Below are 23741 nucleotides of genomic sequence, written 5' to 3'. Positions count from 1 at the left end.
CAGAGCACAACATCCAACTGGCCTAGCCGAGCCTTCCGGGGCACAGCCCTGAGAACCCGGGTTCTTCCCGGTGCTCAGCCTGCCTATGGCAGCATTGACCTAGGATAACGTGCCCACGTAACTCCTTCCCTCCTCCCCACCTTCTCAGTCTGTCTTAAGCAATAAAATAAGCGCCCCAAAACGATTGGAGAGACCTATGTCAGAAAAGATAACATATGGAATTGTTTTGGAAAAACATGAAGCACTACACCAAGGTCAGGCATCTACATTATCGCTGCAGAGCCCGGGCTGCTGGGGCAAGTGACTATTTCAATGCAACAATAATTCAATGTATCGATTCCAAGCAAGAGGAGCCTGAAGACAACTGTTGAAAAAACAGCTCCTGTGGAAAGTCACCTACTCAAGGCCATTTTCTTTTTTTTTTAAAGATTCGCACCTGAGCTAACGACCGTTGCCAATCTTTTTCTTTTTTCTGCTTTTTCTCCCCAAATCCCCCCAGTACATAGTTGTATATTTTTAGTTGTGGGTCCTTCTAGTTGTAGCATGTGGGACGCCGCCTCAGCAAGGCCTGAGGAGTGGTGCCATGTCCTGGCCCAGGATCCGAACCAGTGAAACCCTGGGCTGGATGCTGCAGCATAGCGTGAGAACTTAACCACTCAGCCACGGGGCCGACCCCCGAGGCCCCTTTCCAAACATTTGCCCCTAGAGTTATAAGCTTTATTAACCAGTCTATTGGAAGTATGGCCTAATGTAATTATGGTAAGTTGCTCCATTTCATTTACTATATAAATAGCAATACGTCTGCTTATGTGTGCGCATAATTCAGTGACGTGATCTGACTATGTACACAATAATTGCAAAGAGAATATTTATAGCTCTATAAATCCATGAAGGCACATATAAAAATGATCAATTTTATTTCATGGGTTTCGAGGTAATTTAAACCCATAATCTTAGCTCATTCCTGCACACTACAAATAGCCATTTTACGGAAGGGCGAACAGCAAAAAGGAAGTGCCAGGCTTGGTCCTCCGTTTCCGGCTGCACAAATATCGCACCAGACCTCTCTGTGCCAACTTGTTCTTGCCATACATTTCCTTCTGCCGGGTCAGCTTTGATGAACCTCTGCCCTCCCAGGAGCCTGGCCACAAGACAGGATAATTTAGCCACTGAGCCAGGCCCACCCTGACCCTCTGTTGATGGCAGCTGAAGAAGGCCCTGGAGAGAGACTCATCAGTGACGATGAGGATGGAAGGGACCACCTCTACTGGTCCCTAGCTCCCACGCACAGAAGGGGAATCGGGTTGAAGATATTTTCTGGGACCTTTCCACAAGTTTCTGACATGAGTTTTATAATGGAAATTAAGTAAGGCACAGCATAGTTGAGGCACTTTCTCAAAAAACACAGCCAGTCCCTCGAATTCCTTTCCCCTGACACGCTGCTCACATGGAAGATTAGGATTATAGTAATCCAAAATTGGCCAAACTCCACTTGGAAGGGAAAGCACTGGGGTTTAGAAATTTATTAGAATGCAGACTCAAAGCCTAGACTGCCCTGGACTCAGTTCTTAGCTCCGTTGCCTGCAGGCTTTGTGGCCGCAGGCGAGCTCCCTGGCCTCTCCAAGCCGCGGCGCACGTGGCCGTGAAGCGGGGGCAGTCCCCCGGCAAGCAGAGCGGGCAGAAGCTCTAGAGACGAGCTCACAGACCACCTGCCTAGAACAGACCCCACGAGGAGAAGAGCTCATTATGATCACGTGATGCACTTATGCATAATAGAATAGAATCCTCGGAAGCTTAATCTCTTCCAAGATAGGGCGGAAGGGAAACGCAGAATCTGGAACAGACTCGAACTGGGATTTCACCCTAGTAGTAGGAACTTGGGGACCTGGAGAAGCTCAGCAGAGATGGGGAACAGCAGAGTCGGGAACAGCAGAGATGGGGAACAGCAGAGGCGAGAAAGTCTCAAGTTTTCTTCCCACCAATTGGGTGAACCCGAGTTCTTCATACGCATTTCAGTCCTGAAATCAAGAGACTGAAAAATCTATCTTAATCCTTTTCAACTCTCATGCCCCAAACCTGGGGGAACTTAACAAACAAATTACAGCCTCTAAAATGTGAGTACAGATGTGGGCCTCAGGATTATGTCCGTGCCAGTGCAAAGGGAGATAAACACTGACTGCTTTCTCTCTCTAAACTTCTGTCTTTTCAGAAAGAAAATGAGGTGTTTTAATTAAAACTCACTTGGTGACAGTAAAAAAAAAAAAAGGAAAATCTATATTTTCTTTTCTTTACAGTCTTACTTCCATCCTGCTTGTTTTCCTTTAAAGAAGCCGGTACAGTGTAGAAAAGGAGGGTCTTAATCTGGTTTCTAGTGCCACCTACTGGGCAATATGGGAACTACAGCCGGCCACCGGCAGCCTTACCGAGATGACACCATAGGGCACAGAGCCGGGCTGGACGGCAAGGTCTCAGTCAATTACTGTGCTTGCAAGGTGGATGAGGCAAAGACACAGCCTAAGGCACCACAGAGGCGACAGCATGTGCAGGTGAGTCCCCATGCAGATTTACTGATACAAGAAGGGCCCTGATCTTTAAGAAAATGAATGTCAGATGATCTCAAATGTCATCCTCACACTTGAGGATGACAAGATAGTCCTCAAAAGCAATAAAAACGAACAATAAAAGTCAAACTTCTCTACGTGTTGTGGAGAGGCCATATGGGGCAGTGGTTAGAGACGAGGTCTGGAGCCAGACGGCCTTTCCATCCGGGCCGGGCGCTGTTAACTATTAGGTGTGAAATGCTAGGCAGGAGGATATAATGCCGGCCCCACAGAGCTGCTGCGGGGGAGAGATGAGGTGAGGCCCAGAAAGCACTTCGAATGGAGCTGGACCGTACACAGTACGTGGGGAAATGTGAGCGTTATCTGCTCTCAGACCGCGAGGGGACTGGTCTCAGGGAAACAGTCCGTCAGGACCTGTGCATGAGTCCCAGCCAGGCACCTGTAGGACAGTCGCTTCACCTCTCTGAACCTCAGTTTTCTCATCTGCAAGACATGAATAATACCCATCCTACCGGATTCCGGGGCTCACATGTAGGCACACGCTTTGATCAACAGAGAGCACCACACACACGCAAGGCACCATCCGCACAGTGAAGCATGCAAGGCTTACGGTCAGGATGGTGGGGGTTACAAACGCCCAGCAGACTTTCCAGAAAATGTTTGGCTGGAATCCAATCATCATCTCTATATCTTCACAGAATCTTTGCAAGCCTGCAAACAGACAAACGGAGATGGAGCATGAGCCGCAGTGGCAGGGGTGGGGTGGGGGCAGGGGACAGCGATAGACCCCCTCACTCAAGTGCCATGAGCCAGGGACGGGCCCAGCCTGGTGTCAACACAACCCTTAGTATGCAGGAAACCATCAGACAAATGACTAGGAGATTGGTGCAAATTGAACATTTAAATAGATATGAAATACTCTCTGCAGTGAGGTTAAAAAATGTCATCCCACAGTGGCATCCAGACCAGCCAGGGCTCTGAGCACGGCCACAGCCCGGCATATTCACCTTTGTGGCTGTTTTCTCCCTTGGCCTTATGTGCTTAGCAACACGTCGGGCAAAACCAATTAAGACCATGGTCATTAAGCACAGGGTCTTAGGAAAGCCCTGAGATTTAGGGCAAGAGTCACTCTCCACTGGTCTTTTTGTCCCTTGCCCTCCCAAGGACACTCTTCCAGGAGTCAGTTGATCTTTGCGCTGTGTGAGATGACAACAGCAGGCAAAAACCAATGGGAAAGTCCAAGTGCTCATCGCCCACTTTGTTGGAACCCAAAGGATTGCTGTCTTCTTGGCCACTGGCACTTCACTAGAGTCACGAGCAGGGGAGAGTTATTCTCACGGCCCCACTAACCACCATCCCGTACACTCTTGGTTTGGGAAGGTTTTAAACCACTCCAGAAAGGAAAAGCCACTGAGGAATATATTCGAATGGGCAGTTTCTTGCATTGTTCCCTGAGCTCATCAGAGGCATGGCTTTCCCAGAACGGCAGCATCACTGTGCTGAAGGGACCTGAAAGGGACCCAAGATCAAGCTCCTTCAGAGTCAGCAGTTCTGACCGGGGGCCCAGCAGTGTCAATGTAAATCTCATCCCTTCATCCTCTGGGTCATTTATGTGAAGAGTGGGGACCTGCAGGTCAAGGGGCCAGAGGTCGTCTTCAGGGAAAGCCCTCACTTGCCCTCGGCCTCCTCCCATCGAGAAGCATCCCCTGCACATCCTCAGGCACCTTCCCAGAGACTATGGCCACTTGCTCCTCCAGCTCCCAGGCTCTCACAGCCCCCTGGGATTTCTGGGTCCTCCACCCTCAGCCCCATGAGGAGCAGTGGAATTTGGTCCCTTGGGGCCCCCCTTCCAGCCTTCACTTCCATGCCTGACCCTTTGCCATCACCTCCCTCTGTACCGGCTGTCCTTGCTGCCTTCACCTGACCAGTGCCCCCTCCCTGCCCCCACCTCAGCCCAGACTGATCCTTCCTGGTCCTGTTCCCTCCACACCTGCTCTCCACTACGAGGGCGTGGGGAAGGATGGTGTGAGGCAAGAAGACAATCTCTTGCTGGGGCAGAAAGCAGAGACGGGGGTCTTCAGGGAACAGAAGAGTTCATCTCAGCCCCTTAAAAAAATGGCCCCAATAGTGTTGCATCTTGATCTGGGCGCCAGTTACACGGGGTGAAAATCTGAGCTGCACACTCAACAGAGGTGCTCTTTCCGGTATGGATGTTATACTTCAATTTTAAAGTTTACCCCAAAAAGTCCATCTAGCCATAACTGCCAAAACGATGGACCCTGAGACCTCTCATGGCCTTCAGCTCCCGGCATGTGCTTCTACTCCATGCCAAGTCCAGACCCAGAAGGTCAGCCAGCCCTCAGGAGGCCCCGCTGACAACTGCCGTCACGCAGGACAGCCAAGCCTCGGGTTTGCTCGAGAGCATCCTGTGCTGGGAATGGTGTCAGGAACCCGCCAGAGGCAGCTTTTCTCAACTCTCTCTCACATCGCTCAGGTTGCAGCTGAGCCTGCTGCTCGACTTTAAGGTACCCCTGGTCGGGGTCAACCACAAACGTGCAGTGGGAAGAGCGCTGGACCAGGAGTGAGAGACCCGCGAGTTGAACCCTATTCTGCCTCTAATGCACTGTGTGGCCTGAGGGAGGGCATGACCCCTCCTGAGCCTTTGCAGCTTTAGTGGGGAGAATGGGCCAAATGAGCTCTTAGGGCCTTTCCAGGAGGTCAAGCCATGATGCAAGGAGGCTCCAGGTTGCTTCCTGGGTCCACCAGCAAGAACTGCATGTCTTGAGTTAGTTGGCCTGACCATCTTTGGATTTGTTTAATTGCGTATTTCCTTTAGTGTCATCAAATACCTTCAAATGAGTGGCGTCTGGACACTAGACACCCTGGGCATAAGTGAGGGGAGAGAACTAAAAGAACAAAAGTCAAAGCTGAGGCCCTCAAACACACACGTGACACTGAAAGCAGTGCTTCAAAAAAGATTCTAGAACTTTCTGCTATCAGTATCAATCCTGTTGCCCGATTATTCCTCTCCACTAAACCATCCCCAAGAGACGATGCTGTGCGGCTTGACTGGTGAAACTGATGTGATAGGGTTCAAGGTTAGACCCGAGGAAGACCTACAGATAGCCTCTTATGGGAGGAGGAGAGTGGTGGTGAAGTGCTCAAGCTTCCCGGGAGGGGACAAGGAGCTGGAGTCAGAGCTGGAGGAAGGGGCGGATGACGAGCGCTCAACCAGAGGCAGTCTGACGCAGAGGAGCGGTCCCAGGACTCAGAGGGAGAAGGCTTGGGTTCCAGAGCCAGCTCGGTCCCTGGAAACTCATCTCCCTCTCTAGGCCTCTCTGGACACCTGGCCTCTGCCTCCAACAAGGCTCCAGGTCCCATGAGTTCTCTGCCAACTCACAGGCTGGTCCTGTAGATGCAGCCCAGGGGCACCAGCAGGACACCCTTCTACCTCCTGCTCATTCCTGAGTCAGGCTCTCCAGTCGCTCCATCCACCTGACTCACTCCACCTGTATCCCTCACTGAGTCAGTGGACTCCTTCCTCTTAGGCCTTTGTTGATATGGCTTCCTCTGCCTACTCTGTCCCTTCCGCTGACCCAAAGCCCTCCTGTCTTCAAGGCCTAAGTCTTGATAAAGGAATCGTTCATGGAGCCTGCAGCATGTGCACGGAGACCTGCCTACCTCACGGCCGTGAGCCTGGAAGGTAAGATAGTCAGGCTCCAAAAGGGATCTGAGCAACTGCTTCTCACTGAATTCGCACAAGAACAGCAGGGGAAAAAAAGAGTGAACTTGTGGCTTCTTTTCTGGACTCAACTAACAGATCTTGGACTCAGAAATCTGCCTACAACAAGCTCCATATAAGCAACCAATCCTGAACGGGGAAGCCAAGGACTTGCTTCAACCAACCAAGCCCTTTCACTTCTGCAGCTTTGGGGCATGTGTCTTCGTAAACCACGCCCTTGCCCTCAGTCAGGCATTGGTCTTCCAGGGGCTGCTCTCTCGGCTGTGTGACGAGGGCCAGCCTCCTGGTACTCAGGCTGTGCACTCACGGGGCCCCATGCGCAGAAGGGCGCAGCACCTGGATTAACGCTCTCCTGTCACCATCTTGAAATTTGCCATAATTTTTTAACAAGGGGCTCCACATTTTCATCCCACACCAGGTCCTACAAATTATGTCTCCAGTCCTGGGTGTACCTCAGATTATTCTTTTACAGTTCATGGGAAGGCCCCATCTCTCAGAGCCAAAACCTATGTGTTGGCTCAGATTTTCCCCACCTCGGTTAGCAATTAACTCAACCTACCCCTGACTAAGTGTTTTATCTCTGAGATGACACCTTCTCGAGGTTTTCCTGGCTACTCTGACCTTCCTTTATCGCTGGGCGGCAAAAGTGCTCCCAGACAAGGATGCCTGGCTTAGTACCGACCTTCTTCTCAATGTGTTAAGTGGGTTTGCTCTTCCTGGTAGCTAGGGGGCGAGTCGCAGGAATGTAGGGAACTACCCCGCCCTCCCCACTTTCCCAGGAGCACACAGGCATAAGCACTGCCTCAGTATCTCTTCATCACTCAGTTACCTGTGTGAGTTAGTGATAGACTGACGCCTCTCATTCCTACCATCTACTGAGCCCCAGCAAAGGGAGCTGGGGACCTCACACCCTGAAGGAGACGGGGACAGTGACAGTTCGGCCAAGAAGACAGAAATGGAGGTCATGGAGGGGAATCATGGGGAACAAAATGGAGTTCTGGGAGGATTTTTTTGTTTGTTTTCATTTGCACTAAACTCGGACAAGTTCAGCCCGCAGGATGGGCAACAAGAGCTGAAGAATGACATACTCCATCACGTAAAAGCCACTGCCTGGTGTGACTCTAACATTCCTCGAGGATGTGGAGCAAGACAGTCTGCGGGTGGGATGGGAAACAAGTAACTGATGAAAGTGGAAAAGAGAGCAAGACAATGGCATATATCGTGCTTTGGGGGGAAACGCACGGCATAGAGCCCAGCAGATGGCGGTCAGGAGGTCTTTGTGGTGGCAGTTCAATCACATGGTCCCCCCAGCCCGAAGACGCCTGTGTGGGCTCCCAGGAAAACGCAGCTCACTTTCTCAAAGGGACCATCTAGGTAAAAGTCTGCTGAAGGCAGTGCTCCTACCCCAAGCCCAGGGAGCTCCGCTCTCAACCTGACTCCCTCAAACCCGGATCCTGGCCTTTGAGGAACGTTGACGTGAGAACTTGCATCAGCCATTTCAATCTAAAGACAAAACTTGAAAATTACACCTACCGTATTTCAAATGTTTGAATGACATCCTCTAGCATCTAGAGTCTAGAGATTACTAGAACCAAGAAGAAAACACAAAGCTCTGTCATTCACTTGCTTATTTTTTTAAATCTGCAGCCAGGACAGGAGCGCATTACATCAGTCAGGTTCATTTTCCTTCTTCAGGGTTCAACTGCCTAAAACTAACCTTGTGTTAGTTTCAGACCTCATCATCTCGCTAAAGAACACACTGTCCTCTGGAGTGTAAATTACGTATTGGTGAGGCTTTTCCTTTCATCGCTAACAATTATGTCAGCTTATTTCAAATATTTCTTCTAAGCCTCACTTCTTAAAATCCCTTCCAGGTCCAAATCAGAGGTTCACACCCACATCCAATGTCAAGTTCATCCTGAGCCCAGCACAGTCGACTTTGTTCCGGAGGCTGGCCCAGCCCTCTCAGAGACCAGGCCACCTCCTGGGTGGTCCCCAGGAGAATCAGCCAAGCCCAAGGATTGAAGCACTTAGGATTTATTTTTTCCTTCAGAATCAAGAAATCTACTACTGGATTTATACGGGGGCATGGGAGGAGGTGCTATTTAACTTCTAAAACAGAAACTGTAAAAGGTTTCTCTAATGATGCTTGTAAACCACACTGAACAGCCCTGTCGTAGAGGAAAGAACTGTGCAAATGCACCATTTGTGACAGTTAGCAGAGAGGATACAGACAGCGGAGGAGGCAGTGAGATGGCTCCCTGCACCTGGCCAGTGCCAGGAATGAGATGCTCTCCTGCCTTTACCTGCAGACCATCTGAGGACTTGAGCTTACGCGTGACCCACAGGGGCTGCGTTTCCAAAGGAGGGTGTCGGAAGCTCGCCTGGCCTCTCCATGGCGAAGTCCTTGGTACCTGGGCCAAGAGTGCAGATTCCTGGTGGCAGATGGACTGGGCTCCTGCCACTCTCACTGGTGCAGAAAGCTCTTTGAAGCCTCACCCACCCTCGGGCTGGAGGTCTCAGTTGCAGCATCGCTGCAGGCTCCAGGCTGGCCCATCAGCCCAAAGCTGGCAGTTTGGCCTCTGATCCCATCAGCACAGTGGCATGCGAACCCTCTTCTTTGGCCAGAAACTAAACTCTCCCTGCGGTGGGGATGTGATCTCCAGTCTAAGAAAAATTCCCCTCCACCAACACCCAGAAATGACCGCAGTGTCTTCCTGATTCTGGGGCGCCCATGTTTTCCACGAGAGGTTTCCTTTCTACATCTTGATTCCCCTCCTGCCCCTCCATTTCAATGAATTTAACAATTACATTAAAAGCAAGATGCTCATGTCAAGGATACCTGGTGGGCAGGGTGAGGCCACTGGGCCCCCGCCCCAACTTGGAAGGCGGAGCTCTGCAGAGCCCTCGGCCTGCCCCCCTTCCTCTGGGCATCTGTCCCTCACTCACATCCAGCATTCCCAGTGACGTCCTGCCTTTCCTTCTAGCTCACAGCATGGTGCTTTCTCTTTTTGGGTTTGAAACAGTTAGACAGTCTGACCTAGCATTTTCACCGTGCTGGTTTTTGCCGTAGAGGCCTTATTTATATTAGGGGGCCTTCGTCCAGGGACGATTCTGAGCAGACTTCCAGGTGCAAAGAAGTCAGTAGGGCCTTGAATCTGACAGGTCACCCGGTGAGATGGCCAAGCACAAACACCTCCACACAAAGGGCAAAGATGGCATCTACTGAATTACAGTTCCTATTGTTCTTGATAATGGCCCCACTGATTATGGGATACAGGTTGCTATAGTGATGGTAGGAAAGACTAAACTGTAAAGAAATGAAAATTTATTCCTGGGAAAAGCTGGGATTGAGATGTTGCATGGGATCAGAGGCTCCCATGATGCTAATAAAGTTTCCTAAGGGTCTGTGAGCCTGGTGGTCTCTTTTCTCACTACGGTATCCGGGGACCAGCTGTGGAGCTCCACCTTCCCTCAAGCTACACGGGGACTGCAGCTACCAAGACCAGGGAGTAATTTCATACCTGCGAAGTAGCCTTCCTCCTCCCTAACCTGGCCATTGTCCCCAGACATTAACTGTTCACATGCAGCATGCACCCAAAGGCAGGGTCCTAGGAGTTTCTGGGACAAAGATTTCTGAGTGTCACCATCAGTCACCTCTTGTTTCTGTATTAAATCTGGATCACAGTGGTCCTGAGGCAAGTGTGGAAATAAAGGTGCAACTCTCTTATGTTTCCTAAATAGCTGCCATTAAACACTTTCATCGTCTTATTAAAAATGGAAAACCCACTTGCCATGGACACGTTACTGACACTAAGTTCTCCCTGAGCAGCAGGCCCTGTGGTTCCCTTACCGTACACGTAGGAGATCCCCACGAGCTCAAAAATGGCGATGATGACGAGGGCGTAGGAGGCAGCGTACGTGTCCACAAGCTGGAACATGTAAATTCCACCCTAGTACGGAAGAGAAACAGCAGCATCAATGGCCCTGGACCTAGGCTTGCGCCCTCTCCTAACAGCCAATCCTTCCATCCTGAGGAGTCAGGGACAAACAGGAGTCAGAGGACCTCCCCTCCCATTGACAGCAGTAACCTCAACCCGGTCCAGCATGCGAGCTGGAGGCCTTGCCATTTAGCAAAGCAGTCCCACAAGAGACTTGGAGCCAATCAATAGAACAAGCACAGAAAAGATCTAACATCTTACTCTTAAAAGGCAAAGGTCAGCATCTGAAGATGGATATGTGAATGCAGCCAGACCGCTTTGTTTTTGCTTCAAACAACAGATAATCATTTCTCCCCATACATCTGCATCTGATTGACCTTCTTATGACTTTGAGGTGTTGCTGGGCATTCCTCATGCATCCCCCTGCATCTTTACCTCAGTCTTTAAGTCTCCCCACAACAGATGAGGCTTAGAGATCATCTTATTCCAATCCATCATTTTACAGATGAAGAAACTAAGGCCCAAAGTGGTGCCTTGCTCAAGGTCACAGAGAGAGCAAAAGCAATATATATACGGAGTGAGCTAACACACAATTTGTCAAGACACTCAGGACCTCAGAAGGAACTCAGTTGGCTGTAGACTCTCATGTATGACGAGTAGTCAACTGGGAATTTCGGATTTTCATGTATTCCATTTTCTTAAAGTAGGACACATCTGCCTCATTGGCTCAAGAAGCTACATCTCAATTACAAAGATGCTAGAAGTATCACTCACAGCCGAGGTGACATATTTCCCTCTGTGGTAGGAATCTCTAACTAACTGGTACCATCCACGTGGGAATGGCAGTGATTTGGCCATTGTCATGATGTCTGTGAGCTGGGTGAAAGGACAGACAGCCATCAGGCCTCCCACCTGTCCCACCCCCAAGCCTGTGCCCACGGGGCAGCTTACCTGAGTGATCATTGGAAAGCCCATGATGAAGAAGCAAATGCAGCAGCCCAGGGTGAAGACCGGCTTGTGTGTGCGCAGGTACTTGGGGAACTCGTCCGAGATGGAAGTCACTATGGTCTCGATGGTGGCAAACTGGAATGGTGCCAGGAAGGGACGTCTGAGACAAACCACCCAACCCAGAAGACGCCATCGAGTCCTTTGTGCTGCCCACCCAGGAAGGTGGTATTTGCAATAGGATTGGTTGCAGGACTGCATCCTCTTTATGGATGCAACAGGCCTCACTGGGGTCTAACCCCTGAGGCCAGCTAGGGGTCTCCAAGCAGGATGTGAGCTTTAGAAACTGTGTTCCCAGCCCCCAGAGACTGCCCTCGTACTCTTCCATCAGACAGTTGACGCCCACTGCGTATTCATGAGATGTAAATTCCTCCCCTCCAGTTTACCTGGCACTTGATCTTTCACTTGAGGAAAAGCCCTCTTTGCACCCAACTACTAAACTCTGAGTGCCTGTCAGCATGATCTGTAGTGGTCTCAGCCCACAGCAATTTCCCTAAAATTGACTTCACATTATTCTCCCTTATCTGGCCCCACAGAATTTGCTTTGGCAAAAAGATACCAACACAGGAAGTACACAGGCTAAAACTTGATGGAGAATAGAGAGAGGGATCCAGGGAGAGAGTATAACTGTTTGTGCCATCACATGAGTCACCCACAAATGGGGGGGTATCCTGAGCCCTGCACAGGTTCCTTCCCTCCATTGCTCAGGGAAACATTCAAGCACCGCTTAGCACCCCCTCCGCCCCAGGCTGGATGCAGGACCCAGGGGAAGTGGTCATAGAAGGACCCAGGGCAGGGAGGGAGGGGAAGGGCTCACCATAGTGTCAAGTCCAAGAGTGAGGAGCATCAGGAAAAAGATGATGGCCCAGAACGGAGAGAGGGGCAGCCTGGTTAAGGCTTCCGGGTAAACCACAAATGCAATGCCTGGGCCTGGAAGAAACAAGATGGATGATTTCAGACAGGCCCAGCTCCGGGCCCTCTCTTCCTGGAAGCTCTCAGGGCCCTCTCTCCACGGAGATCCTGAGCTGTTACTTATTATATGCTGCCTCCTCTGCTTGTTATTTTTTCACTCATCTCTGTCCGTTCCCCCAGTTAGACCTCAAGCTCCCTGAAGGAAGAGACCAGGGCAACTCAAAGGAGAGGCTCGAAAACAGTGCCAGAGCAGAGACTCCAACTCCACGGCCAGGCTGCGTCCACACAAATAACACGCAAACCGCCATCTTTGCAGTGATGAGCTGGAGAGAACATCATAATTACCCTCTAGAACAGCAGTCCTCAACCAGGGGGGATTCTGGCCACCAGGGGACATTTGGTGATGTCTGAAGACATTTGTGGGTCTCACAGCTGGGATGGGAAGATGATTCCTGATGCTAGCGGGTAGAGGCCAGGGATTCTGCTAAACATCCCTGAATGCATGAGTCATTGCCCACAAAAAAGAATTATTTGACCCAAACGTCAATAGTGCTGAGGTTAAGAAACCTGCTCAAAAGGTTAGAACACACCCAGAAGGACATCATGTCCCCCTTTCACTACCCTTCCTCCTGGTCGCTCCTCCAGGAGCGCCATTTACATACAACATGAATCCATGGAACGCTTTTAGGACCTTGCCCTACAAAGGCTTGTAAAGAGGGGGCTACATCCGTCCCCAGTAGGGGAGAGGGGTGGAGAAGCATACTGTAGGAGGGAAGAGAGTCCAGGCTCCAATGGTCAGATAGATCTGGGTCCAAATTCAGATTCCATGCCTCACCAGCTGTGCAACCCAGGACAGGTTTTTAATTTCATAAGCCTCTATTTTCCCGTGTGTAAAAGGGGGATCACAATAGTCCCCCTCAAGGTAGGTACGAGAAACAAATGAGGAAACACAGGTACAGCACTGAGGCCAGTGCCTCGCACGCCAGCCACACTCACAGAACGTTAGCTTTTATGACAAGCGTGCGATGAACCTAGCAATTAGCGGTCTGACTCTGGTTTTCCCGAGAACATGGGCTTTAGTCTCAGTGAAGGAGGTCTGAGCAGCAATTTCTCTGCTGTCACGAAGGCCACCGGGCCGTTCCCGTCTGCTCGCGACCTGCCTGGGCACAATGCTGTACCCACGCTGGCTGAGGACCCCAGCTGTGAATGTCCTTGTAGGCAGAAAACTGAATGACAACAGGCAGGGCCAGTGAAGGCTGGGGTAACCCGCGGCCAGCGCACGTCTGGAAACCAGATATTCCAACACCTGGGGTTTTTAGAACTCAAGGATAACGGCACTTTTTTACAGCGGAATTTATCAGGTTGTTAGTTCCTAATGTTGCCGAGGGCCTTGCGGCGTTTAAAATATCAAGCCTTGAACGCCTGAGACACCCCGCTTTATGTAGTTATTGAACAGTCGGTGGAGGCAGCCTCAGAAGGCTCCCCATGAACCACAAAAAGAGTAGTTTGTGTTAAACTACAGTTCAAAATAGGTCTCAAATGCAGAACAGCGAGGAAGCCAGCACCGTGACAGTCAGCCCGCAACACGGACAGGAAGGTCTCGAAACAGCCACCGCTGGAGGGCCTCGGCTGATTGCTTCAATAAGATGCAGCCCCTCGGCCTTCACTGCTTTCTCAGGGGGAAAGGATGTCAAAATATTGGGCCTGCTGCAGTTTCAGCTGCCTCCCTAAAGGACGCAGGTGAAGGCATCATTTTCAGCAAACTCGGTTTATCCCAGCTGCCTGGGGAGTGGATTTTCAAAGTCCATTTTTATATCATTTTGTACAGTTCAGTTTATTTTTTGGGAAAGATTGATTATTTGAGCCACAGTGGAGTTTTCCCCAGATGAGGCCCACATGTCTGACAGAGCCTGGTTCCGTCTCTCTCCTCTCCCACTGGGAGATGGCACAGGCCAGGGCTGGAGTGCAGGCTCTGTTCCCCTCAGACCAGAAAACCGGCTCTGCCTCTCGGTAGCTGGGGGCCCCGGGGGAAAACCTGAGCTCTCTGCACAAACCTCAGTTTCCTCATCCACACGATGACGATAACAGTACCTGCCCTCAGAGAGTTTCTGTGAGAGTTAAATGCGCCGATACAAACACAGGGCCCAGAACAACACCTGGACACAGTGAGAATTCAGGAAGCAGAGAGCATTTTTACTTTTCCCAGGAAATGCTATCAAAGGGGCTGTGCATGCCAGCAACTTGGCCAGGGCCCCCAGAGACCCACAGTGACAGCCTCCTTTTCCCAGGGAGCCCCTGAAGGCATAGCCTGGAGCTCTGGTCGATGTAATGCATCAAGGCCTGCAGCACCCCTGGGGGGCCACCCTGCAGTGGAAGCTCTTACAAGTGGATGAGCTCTCAGAGGACACCCCGCCTGAAGACCGGACCTTGGGGCAGAAGGGTTGGCATCCAGGTGACACACGGACCGCTGCATGGTCAGTCCTGTGTAAGATTGTTCATTTCGATCAGCAGGGTCTCTGAACTACTGGGGGCAAGGGAACCAGGGCAGCCCTTCCTGGTGGTCTGGGTACCTGAGAGTCACCCCCTGACCCGGGAACTCCAAATACAACACGCACATTTGTGTCCATCTACTCTAGTCTAACCCGTCTCTCTGCTGTTGGATGGGCATCTGGGTGGGGCTTCGGGCTGGATTCTGTGCATGACTCAGTGCTCCACAGGGACCAATGACGATGCTGGGAGATGACTTCCCAGGAAGCTGCTTTTCTGGAGTAGATGCCGGAGAAGAACAAGCCCCCTCGCCCGTGCCCATCGTAAAAGCAGAGCACAGCCGGGCTCAGCACCAATCCCACCCTCAGCCCCCAAAACTCTGATATGGCCGAGATTTGGGCTTAGTGACTTTGACAAGAACGCTCTCTTAGAAGGGAGCGGTCAACGAAATAGAATAGTACGCAGTCACCAAAGAGAACCTGTTTTGGCCTAGAGACCAAAACGCAGTAACTAATGTTGGGTCAGCAAAAATGGACTGAATGTCTCTACGCCAACGTCGCCCAGTTAGGAGGGAGTGGGGCTGGCTGCAGGCAGACCCGACCCCAACTCTCTGTCCTGTGTTCTGCAGGCATTACACTGGGGGAAGACAGCCCAGTCTGCCAATCGCACAGAAGAATGCGGACAAGTTCAGCTGGGCAGGGAGCGCCGCCCCCCGGGGTCTGGGAGAGGCCTCATGGGCCGCTGCCCCCGCCCTGTGGGAAAAGAGGCCCACAGTCCCCGTGCCAGGGACAGTGGGCGATCACCAAGTGTTACCACATTAGGACCCATCAGAAGTGCTCGTCTCCTTGTTAAAATCAGAGGAAATGGAAAAAATCTGGAAAGGGCAAGTTTCAAGCAGAAACATAGGCAATTGTCTGATGCTTTTTATATAAAGGAAAAACAAAATTCTATTTGGGTTTTAGCTACACGTGCCTGCATCCCCTTTCCTGGGGCAGGATGGAGCCCAGAAGAGAGAACTAACACGGCCTACATCTCAGGAATCACTGTCTCTGACAACTCGGCCACTGGTTCACAAGGAGCTCAGTAATGTCACCAAAACAACAGGACACTCAAGTCTGCTAGAAGGTGGGCAGGACCTGGCTGCCCCAGCCACTCTGCTGGGAGGAAAGGAGGACAGCTGGGGTGGCCCACGTGCCCCAAAGACAAAGCCTCCTCTCCCCTCTCCCTTCCCTCCCTGCTCCTCAGGGAGCTGAGAATTCTCAACCCAGGAGGGGCATTGCTCAGCTCCCAGGTTCCTCTAATTTAGTGCACTGCTGCAGAACCAAACGTCCCTGGAGGGTTGACACTCTCCCCAGAGACAGATAATTACCCCCTGGAACTCCCTGTGTCTTTAACTCTTTGAGGCCTGCAGGGCCCATCAGCGCTGCTGAAGCAGTAATTAATTATCCTCCAGGGAGCCAGAAGAGGGCCAGCAGCCCCCCAAGTGGGGGACATTTCCAGGGCTTAGTTCTCTCAAGTGCTGGCACCTGAGCCATTACCTGAGAACTGCAGTGAGCTCCTTGAAGAAAGATTGTGCACAGAGAAGCTGCTCACATGTACACACTCTGGATTGTCCAGGGCCCACAGTCACGTCCCCCGGCCCCTGGTACGGCCCCGACACCGAGGCATCCCATAAACGTCTGATTAGAGAATGATCATAATGCAAAAGCCAAATGGAAATCCCTTAATCACCAAAGCCCACTAATCACCCAGATCCTTTGTAGAAGAAGGCCACGTGGAAATAGAGTTAAATAAAAATATTAAACAATCTCTACAAAACGCTATGCCAGAAATATGGATTAAATGAGATAAAAAGGAAAGCTCTCTGTAAACTCGAAAGTACCATACAAATGTGAGCCATTAATACAGGGATCACTGAGTAAAGAGTGAACATTCTACTCCCTCCCACCACCACCGTCCAACCTTCCACCCCCCGGGAAACAAGCTTGCAGGTCTGTCTTGCTGACTAGGCAGAGGGCACATTCGAGCTAACGATCAGGCACGTGCTGCTCTGAGGTCAGTGCTCTGATGAAGCGTTAGCACTGGGTCTCTGCGGTCTCTGCAAGGAATGCCTGCCTGCAGCAGGCTGTGCCCCCATCAGCTCCAGGACACTGGTTACTCTTAGAAGCCTCTGCCCGTACTGAGCAGGTACAAGCCTTACTCATGTGGGCTGAAGCTGAATTAAGAGATGAAACGGAGAGCGAAGGAGAGGTGAGATAAGCAGGACACGGGCCTTGACAGCAAGCCCTCTGCTTAGGGACCCGCCAGCTCCAGCCCTGCGGGAGCTTCCTATGCAAGCTTGTCTCGGTCCCTCGGCAAAGGGGATCTGGGCTGCCCCACCCTCCATCCTGTCCCCAAAGACCACCCTCCCAGCATGGCACAAACCAGGAACTCATGGGGCAAGCCTGGATCCCGCCCTGCCACAGCAGGGGGACAGCTGCAATGTACCTTGGTCCGCCACGTTCTCGATGTTGACCTTGCGTTCATTGGCCATGAAGCCGATAACCGAGAAGATGACGAAGCCGGCAAAGATGCTCGTGGCACTGTTGGTGCAGGTTACGATGAGAGTGTCCCTGGCAGGGAGAGATAAGAGTTTGATGTCGGATGTGCTCGGTGAGGTGGACGGGCCGGGGGAAGGATGCAGAAATGTATGCCCGTGTGTTTGCGTGTGTTTGTGTACACGTGTGCATGCCCATTTCTGAACTCGTGTTCACTGCAGGCTGGCCCTGTTGACATTTCTTCACAAGGAAACGAAGAACCAGTCCTGACCGCAGGCTCCCTCGGGCTGATTTTACAAGCACCAAAAGGCTCAAAATGATCTCCCCTACTGCCCCGCTCCAGGGCCTCTGGGTCAAGGCGCTGGCTCAGGTGCGGCAGACGCCGGTGGGCCCGCAATGCAGGGGCAGAGGCAAGTCTGTCCATCAGAGCAGAAGCTGAGGGATGGGGCCTTCCAGGCCTCCAGGACAGGAAGCACGTATGAGAGAAGAGAAGGCAGTGGGACCAGGAAATGCCACCAGGTATGGGGCCTGCCTGGGGTTGGGGCGAAAAGGGGAGAAGGGCAAGCGGGGAGGGGAGGGGAGAGAGCAGCACCGGCCTTTGTCCCGGCGCCCTCTGCTGGCAATGTTGCTGCGGTTCTCCAGCCTGCCCCTCTGCCATCCTAGACTCAGAGGGGTCACAGCTAGATGGAGCCTCAAGGCCAAACCCAAATACGGATTCTCTTACACATTACTGGCATGACCTTGAGCAAGTCACTTTCTTTCCACTCTGATTTTAAATGGTGGCAATGACACCCTCTCCCTGGCAGGTTGTTATGAGGACAGAATCAGATGACATCCGCACAGCACAGGGTTTGGCTCCTGCCTTGTCCCACCCGTGAGTTTACTGATGGGGAAACAGGGGCCCACTGAAGGTAAGGGGCTAATTAACAGGAGGTCAGGATTTGAATCCAGACTTCCTGCCTCCCAGCCTCATGTTCTTTCTGCCACACCCCACGGCCTCGTTTCTAACGGAGCACAGAGCAGTGCTCCCCGGTTGATGGTGTTCACACAGGTCCAAGGGTCACGGGTTAATGAGTGGCTGTGACCAAAGACGTTCAGACACCTTCGTCTGCATTCCAGCTATTACGGGCTGAGCTGCGTGCCCCCAAAATCCTATGTTGAAGTGCTAACCCCTAGTTCCTCAGAGTGTGGCCGTATTTGGAGACTGGGCCTTTAATCAGGCAATTAAGTTAAAAGCAAGTCATTCGCGTGGGACCTAATCCAATAGGAACTGGCGCCTCACAAGAAGAGGAGATCAGGACACAGACACACGCACGGAGGGAAGACCAGGTGAGGACACAGGGAAAGATGGCTGTCTACAAGCCAAGCAGAGAGGCCTCGTGAGACACCAACCCTGTCGACACCTTGACCTTGGATTTCCAGCCTCCAGAACCGTGAAAAATTACTTGCTGGTGTTTAGGCCTCCCACTCTGACATTTGTCAAGGCAGCCCTAGCAGGCCAGTACTAAGGCTCTCTCCAGTCTGGCCTCGGCCTATTCTCAGACCCCTCCCCTCCCAGCCTCATGTGCACACACCTTCTGCTCCCGCCTCGCACCTCCACCACACTCATTCGCATCACGCCCACCTCTAGCCGCTTCTGCCACCTGAAATACAACCCCTCCTCCCCTGCACCTGCTGGAAGTCGGCCCAGCATAGATCTCGCCCCTGTGAGGCCACCTCAGCCATCCTGGGCCACAGCTCAACTGTCAGCTCTTCCTCTCGGCTCACAAAATATCTCATACATTGTTAAAACTAATAATATTAATAATGGCAACTGCCATTTATTGAGCAGTTACTGTGTGCGAAATATTGCTCTAAGAATTTGCATACATCATCTTTTACCTCTCAACAAAAGATTATAATCTGCATTTTATAATGAGAAAACTGCCCATGTCTTGGAGTTTTAGTAGACGGTGAAGTCATAACTCAAATGCAAGTCCATCTCAGTCCAAGGTTCTTTCTTTCTTTCTGGTTTTAATCAGCCCCCCAAAGAGAAGGGGCCTTATTTTCTTATTGCTTGTCATAGACATATTTAACTTTCAGATGTCACCTCCTCCAGGAGCCGTCCAGGCTCTCTCAGGTCCTCGGGACTCCAGAGGCCCCCTAACATCACACTATCCACATGTCCCCTGAGGATCCCGTCTAGACATATAGATTCCTGGGCCTGCCCCACCTCCAGACATTCTGATCCACAGATCTGGGGGGGACTCAAAGTTCGCATTTTTTTCCAGCTTTTTTGAGGTATAACTGACAAAATTGCAATACATTTAAAGTGTGCAATGTGCTGATTTGCTATGCATAGACATTGTGACGGGGACCCCACCACCGAGTGACTTCACACCTCCATCACCAAGTGCTCTTTCCACCGTGCCACACTGCATTTCTTACGGGGGTCTCTAGAGAAATATTTGTCGAGTGACCGAATGACCCTCCTCCATCAGTGTATCCACGGACTAGGTGGCTCACAGATGACCATCCCAGGACACAGCTAGCTGCACAGCAGCTCCCTAGAGACTCAGTTCCATCCTGTGTCGGGGGCAACAGTGCAAGTTGGGGTCCAGGCCACCAGCAGCCAGCAGCTAGGCCTTAGCAGAGGGCTCCACCTGTGCCAGGTGAAGTGCGAGGATGAGGGTTCAGGTGTCTGGTAACGCAGTCCCTTGTTCTGTCCCCAGGCCCTCGTCCCGCTCACCAGCCCCCTTGGGGACCGGAAGAGCCTCCACGTACCTGTAGCAGTTGTTGTGGAATTTGTTGTAAGAAGACAGAGTGATCAGGCCTCCCCACGCGGCAGATAAGGAGAAGAAAATCTGAGTGGCAGCGTCTTTCCACACCTGGGAGGCAAGAGAGGAGAAGATTCAAGGTCACCGGGGGAGGCTGGACCGGGAGAGGGGGGGTCTCCCACGACCCGTGCACATCATCCCCGGAGGAAAGACAGGCAGGACAAGATGACTTTGCCAGCAATATAAACAAGAAACAGACATCATTTTCGCTGGAAGCCAAAAAGGCAGTAAATTACTGGGGAGACTTTCACCCCGTTCTAGCCAAAGGAGAGGAACTCAGTACACTACACACGCTTCACGCTCACAAGTCCCGCCACAAGAAACTGAGCAGATGGCAGGGCCCTCTCTTTAGGGGAATACGCTCTCCAAAAACAATTTTCAACAGCAAAAATATTCATGGATACAAAATAAAAACCTTTTTAAACTGGCATTCCTACAGATTACAGCAACCTATTAAAAATCTGAATTCCATAGCCCTCATCTTAGTAAAGTGACCTCTGTGCCACAGCACAGGATCACAGGGCCACAACCGGCTGGAACCCGGCTGACAACACCTCCTGGTCCTCTCGGTGATTTCTCTTAATTGTCCTCACAAAATTCCAGAAGGCCACTCAAGAGTTTGAGCTAGGGATTTATGTGATTTGTATGATGGCCCTCCCATCATTTCTAGAAATTAAGTCCAGTTTTTAAATTGTACTTAAAATATGCAAAAACAAAGTTCAAGTGTGCGCTGGCAAAGTCTGTGCCTATCCCAACATCCACTCTCCCATACTCCTTAGTAACAAGGCTGTGGTTTTATGTAAAGGCATGAGCCCAGCCAAATGGCTCCCTCCCAGCATCAAGGGGCGGTGCAGCCAGGAGAGGATCATATGATTTCGTTTCTGGCCAATAATGTGAAAATCAGGTGTTATGGGAACTTCTGGGGTTTCTCCTCTTTTAAAGAGAGGCAGCATGCCTATCTCCACCCCTTCCCTCGCCCCTTTGTGCTACCTGGAATGCTGATGTGATGGCTGGAGCTCTGGCAGCTATATGGAAGCTATTCACTGAGAATAGTAGGATGGAAAGACAGGCACCTGGGACACTATGGTGCCACCAACCAGTGCTTTACTACCTACCACTAGGCTGCTTTCAAGCACGAGAGCGAAGTAAACTTGGCCGTGTTTAAGCTGCCATTATCTGAAGGTTTTCCACTAGGTGCTATCAAGCTCAATCCTAGGTATGTGTTCTTAACACACTCTGGAAAAGCAGATATTTCTCTAAGGTGAGAAAAGTCACTTCTCATTAAACAATCGCCCCCTCATTTGGAGGTTTCAGAGTTGGGAATTTCAGAGTATGATGTGCCTGCACAGAGAAAGCGCGAGCGTGTGCTGGCCCTGTGTCAGTGCGCCAGCAAGACTCCAATGTGTCTGAGCCCTTTGAATTATAATCGCTTGTGGTTTGCCTAAGTGCTGTTATTTTCCAACCAGTAACACTCCTTTTCCAACACTACAGCTAGTAACAGATAAGAGGCATGAGGTGGCCCAAAACTGTGAAGGGGATCTCATTCTTCATTTCCGCCTCCACTGCAACCCAGATGTGGGACGACCATTCCAGGAATCTGAAAAGCCCCAGCTGCCCGCTCTCATTAAAGATTTCCTGAGTGCACAGGGGTCCAAGCGCATCAGGGACTTGTAAAAGTGAACGGTGAGCTCCCTGGAGGGGAGGCCTGACCCCTTCTGCCAAACGGCGTCCCAACCCGGGACCATTCGCACATGCTGCCCCCCCACCGGCAAGTTAGAACTCGAATCCTGAGCTCACCGTGGCGTCGGTGAGCTTCTCCCACTTCGGCGTGATGAAGTACCAGATGCCAGCACCAGCTCCGGGCAGGGTCACCCCGCGGATGAGGAGGATGACCAGCACGACGTACGGGAACGTGGCCGTGAAGTACACCACCTGGAACGCGTCCGACAGAGGGCTGCGATGAGCGGGGCTGCCGGGTATGCCCGCACCGAAGGGGCGGAGACAGAGGGACCTGCCGCCTGGACTCAGCGCCTCATGGTGAGGACACCGGGTAGTTTTCCCCAAGCTCTGCTAGGGCTGGGGGCACAGGGAAGGCACTGGGGCCAGAGGTGAGTCAGAGAGAGCCAGAAATAAGTCTGTGAAGGGAACACTAAGGCTGGGAGGTGAGTCCGCCTGCAGTGCGGAAGGCTGGAGAGAGCCCGCCCCGGCCAGCTGCTGAGGCGACAGCTCCCTGAGGACCCCTGGGAGGACAGCTGCCTGCCTCCCTCCTCCCTAACTCCTACCCCACCCTCTGCTGGAGGCCCCCAATTCCACCATTAGAGATTAATCCTTTTAGCTTAAGCCTTCCATCGTTGGTTATATAGACACCCCAGGTGAGGCAGCCCGAGGAGGTGAAAAGACCATGATCTTGGAATTTGACACATTTAGGTTCAGATGAAGTCGCACCACTGGCACTGAGTAGCTGTGAGACCCTGGACAAGCTCTGAAGCTCTGTGAACCTCAGTTTCTGCATCTGTAAACTGAGGATGATGGCACCTTTCTTAAAAAATGATCGTGAGGATCAAACTAATGCAGAGATAGCCCTAAGCATAGCGTCTGATCTATAACAGACGGTCATTAAACGCAGTTAGTCTCAACAAGCATTCACTGAGGGCCCACTGTGAGCTGGGTGCTGTGCTAGGCATTGGATGCATAAAGATGCAGGGACCCAGGACCTTGAAGACCCCGTCACAAAGTCTGGGTAACAGGCTCAGCAATTACATACAGGACACCAGGACGTCCAGGGGAGGGCACTGTGCCCAACCTGGGAGTTCACTGAAAGACTCATGGAGATGACACAGGAGCCAGGTCTTAGAGGCCAAGTGCAGCTTAAAGGAGGTACAGCGAGGCAGGAAGGTGGAGGGAGAAGTGGGCCAGGCAGCGGTGCGAGGGCAAAGCTCTGATGGCTCACTATCGGGAGAGCATAAACTTGAGGCTAAGAGTGAATGGGGGGGCTGCAGCACAGGAGACCACGTCATGGGAGGTGTGGAAGGCCAGCCAAAGTACGCTCCTGGATTCTGGACGAGAGGGAGGGACCAGAGTCGAGAAACATTTAGGAAGTAACCTCAGCAGAACATGGTACTGTGGTTGGATGGGGATGAGTGGGAGGCACTTTCTTTCCTCATCCGGCAATCAGACCCTGGGAGAAGGATGGGCTTGGGACCAGGATGTGGCAGATGAGGAGGCAGAGCTCAGGCTCTACAGTCCCACGGGCCCAAGTTCAAACCCCAGCTCCATCACTGATGAGCTGGGCCTCCTGGGGAAGTGACTTGACCTTTCTGAGTCTCAGTGTCCACACCTGCAAAGTGGCAATACCAACAGCATATTCCCCATGGGGCTTGTTGGGAGAGTTCAGTGGAACAGTCCGTACAAAGTGGCACAGGCCTAGGGGCACCACTTCAGTCTTCCTAAGACGCACCAGTCCCAAATTTAATAACACTGACAACCCCCAGCTCACAAGTTGGTTGCATCCCAAAAGTACATTGGAATACACTTGGAAGGATGAAGTTAAGCACCCATCCCGGCCGCCAAACCCTCTCTGATGCATGTGGAAGGTGTATACAGCTGGGCGAGCCACTCCGTTCACACTCGGAACACCTGCCCCAGGAGGGAGACAGAGACCCTGCCACACACAGGCTGCACAGCCCCCAGGGCTTGGCGGGGGGCTCCTGCCTGGCAGCGACTGGCAGGCACTGGAATTT

At 51.8% G+C, this 23741-nt stretch overlaps 1 protein-coding gene across 1 annotated transcript in view; it reads right to left on the bottom strand.

Annotated features, from left to right (window-relative positions):
* The window catches only part of SLC6A5 (solute carrier family 6 member 5), a 55779-nt gene that overhangs the window by 8060 nt on the left and 23978 nt on the right, over positions 1–23741 (bottom strand). Inside the window, exons 8-14 of the mRNA XM_070624511.1 lie at positions 21799–21933; positions 19949–20052; positions 17136–17260; positions 12067–12179; positions 11196–11327; positions 10157–10256; positions 3172–3272 (exon numbers count right to left, since the gene is read on the bottom strand). Coding sequence (XP_070480612.1) covers positions 3172–3272; positions 10157–10256; positions 11196–11327; positions 12067–12179; positions 17136–17260; positions 19949–20052; positions 21799–21933 — 810 coding nt within the window. The remainder of the gene's footprint in view (positions 1–3171; positions 3273–10156; positions 10257–11195; positions 11328–12066; positions 12180–17135; positions 17261–19948; positions 20053–21798; positions 21934–23741) is intronic.

The sequence above is a fragment of the Equus przewalskii genome, chromosome 6 (genome assembly GCF_037783145.1).
Source record: "Equus przewalskii isolate Varuska chromosome 6, EquPr2, whole genome shotgun sequence".
NCBI classification, from domain to species: domain Eukaryota; kingdom Metazoa; phylum Chordata; class Mammalia; order Perissodactyla; family Equidae; genus Equus; species Equus przewalskii.
The sequence above is the reverse complement of the archived record's forward strand: the minus strand, read 5'-3'. Positions and strand labels throughout refer to the sequence as shown.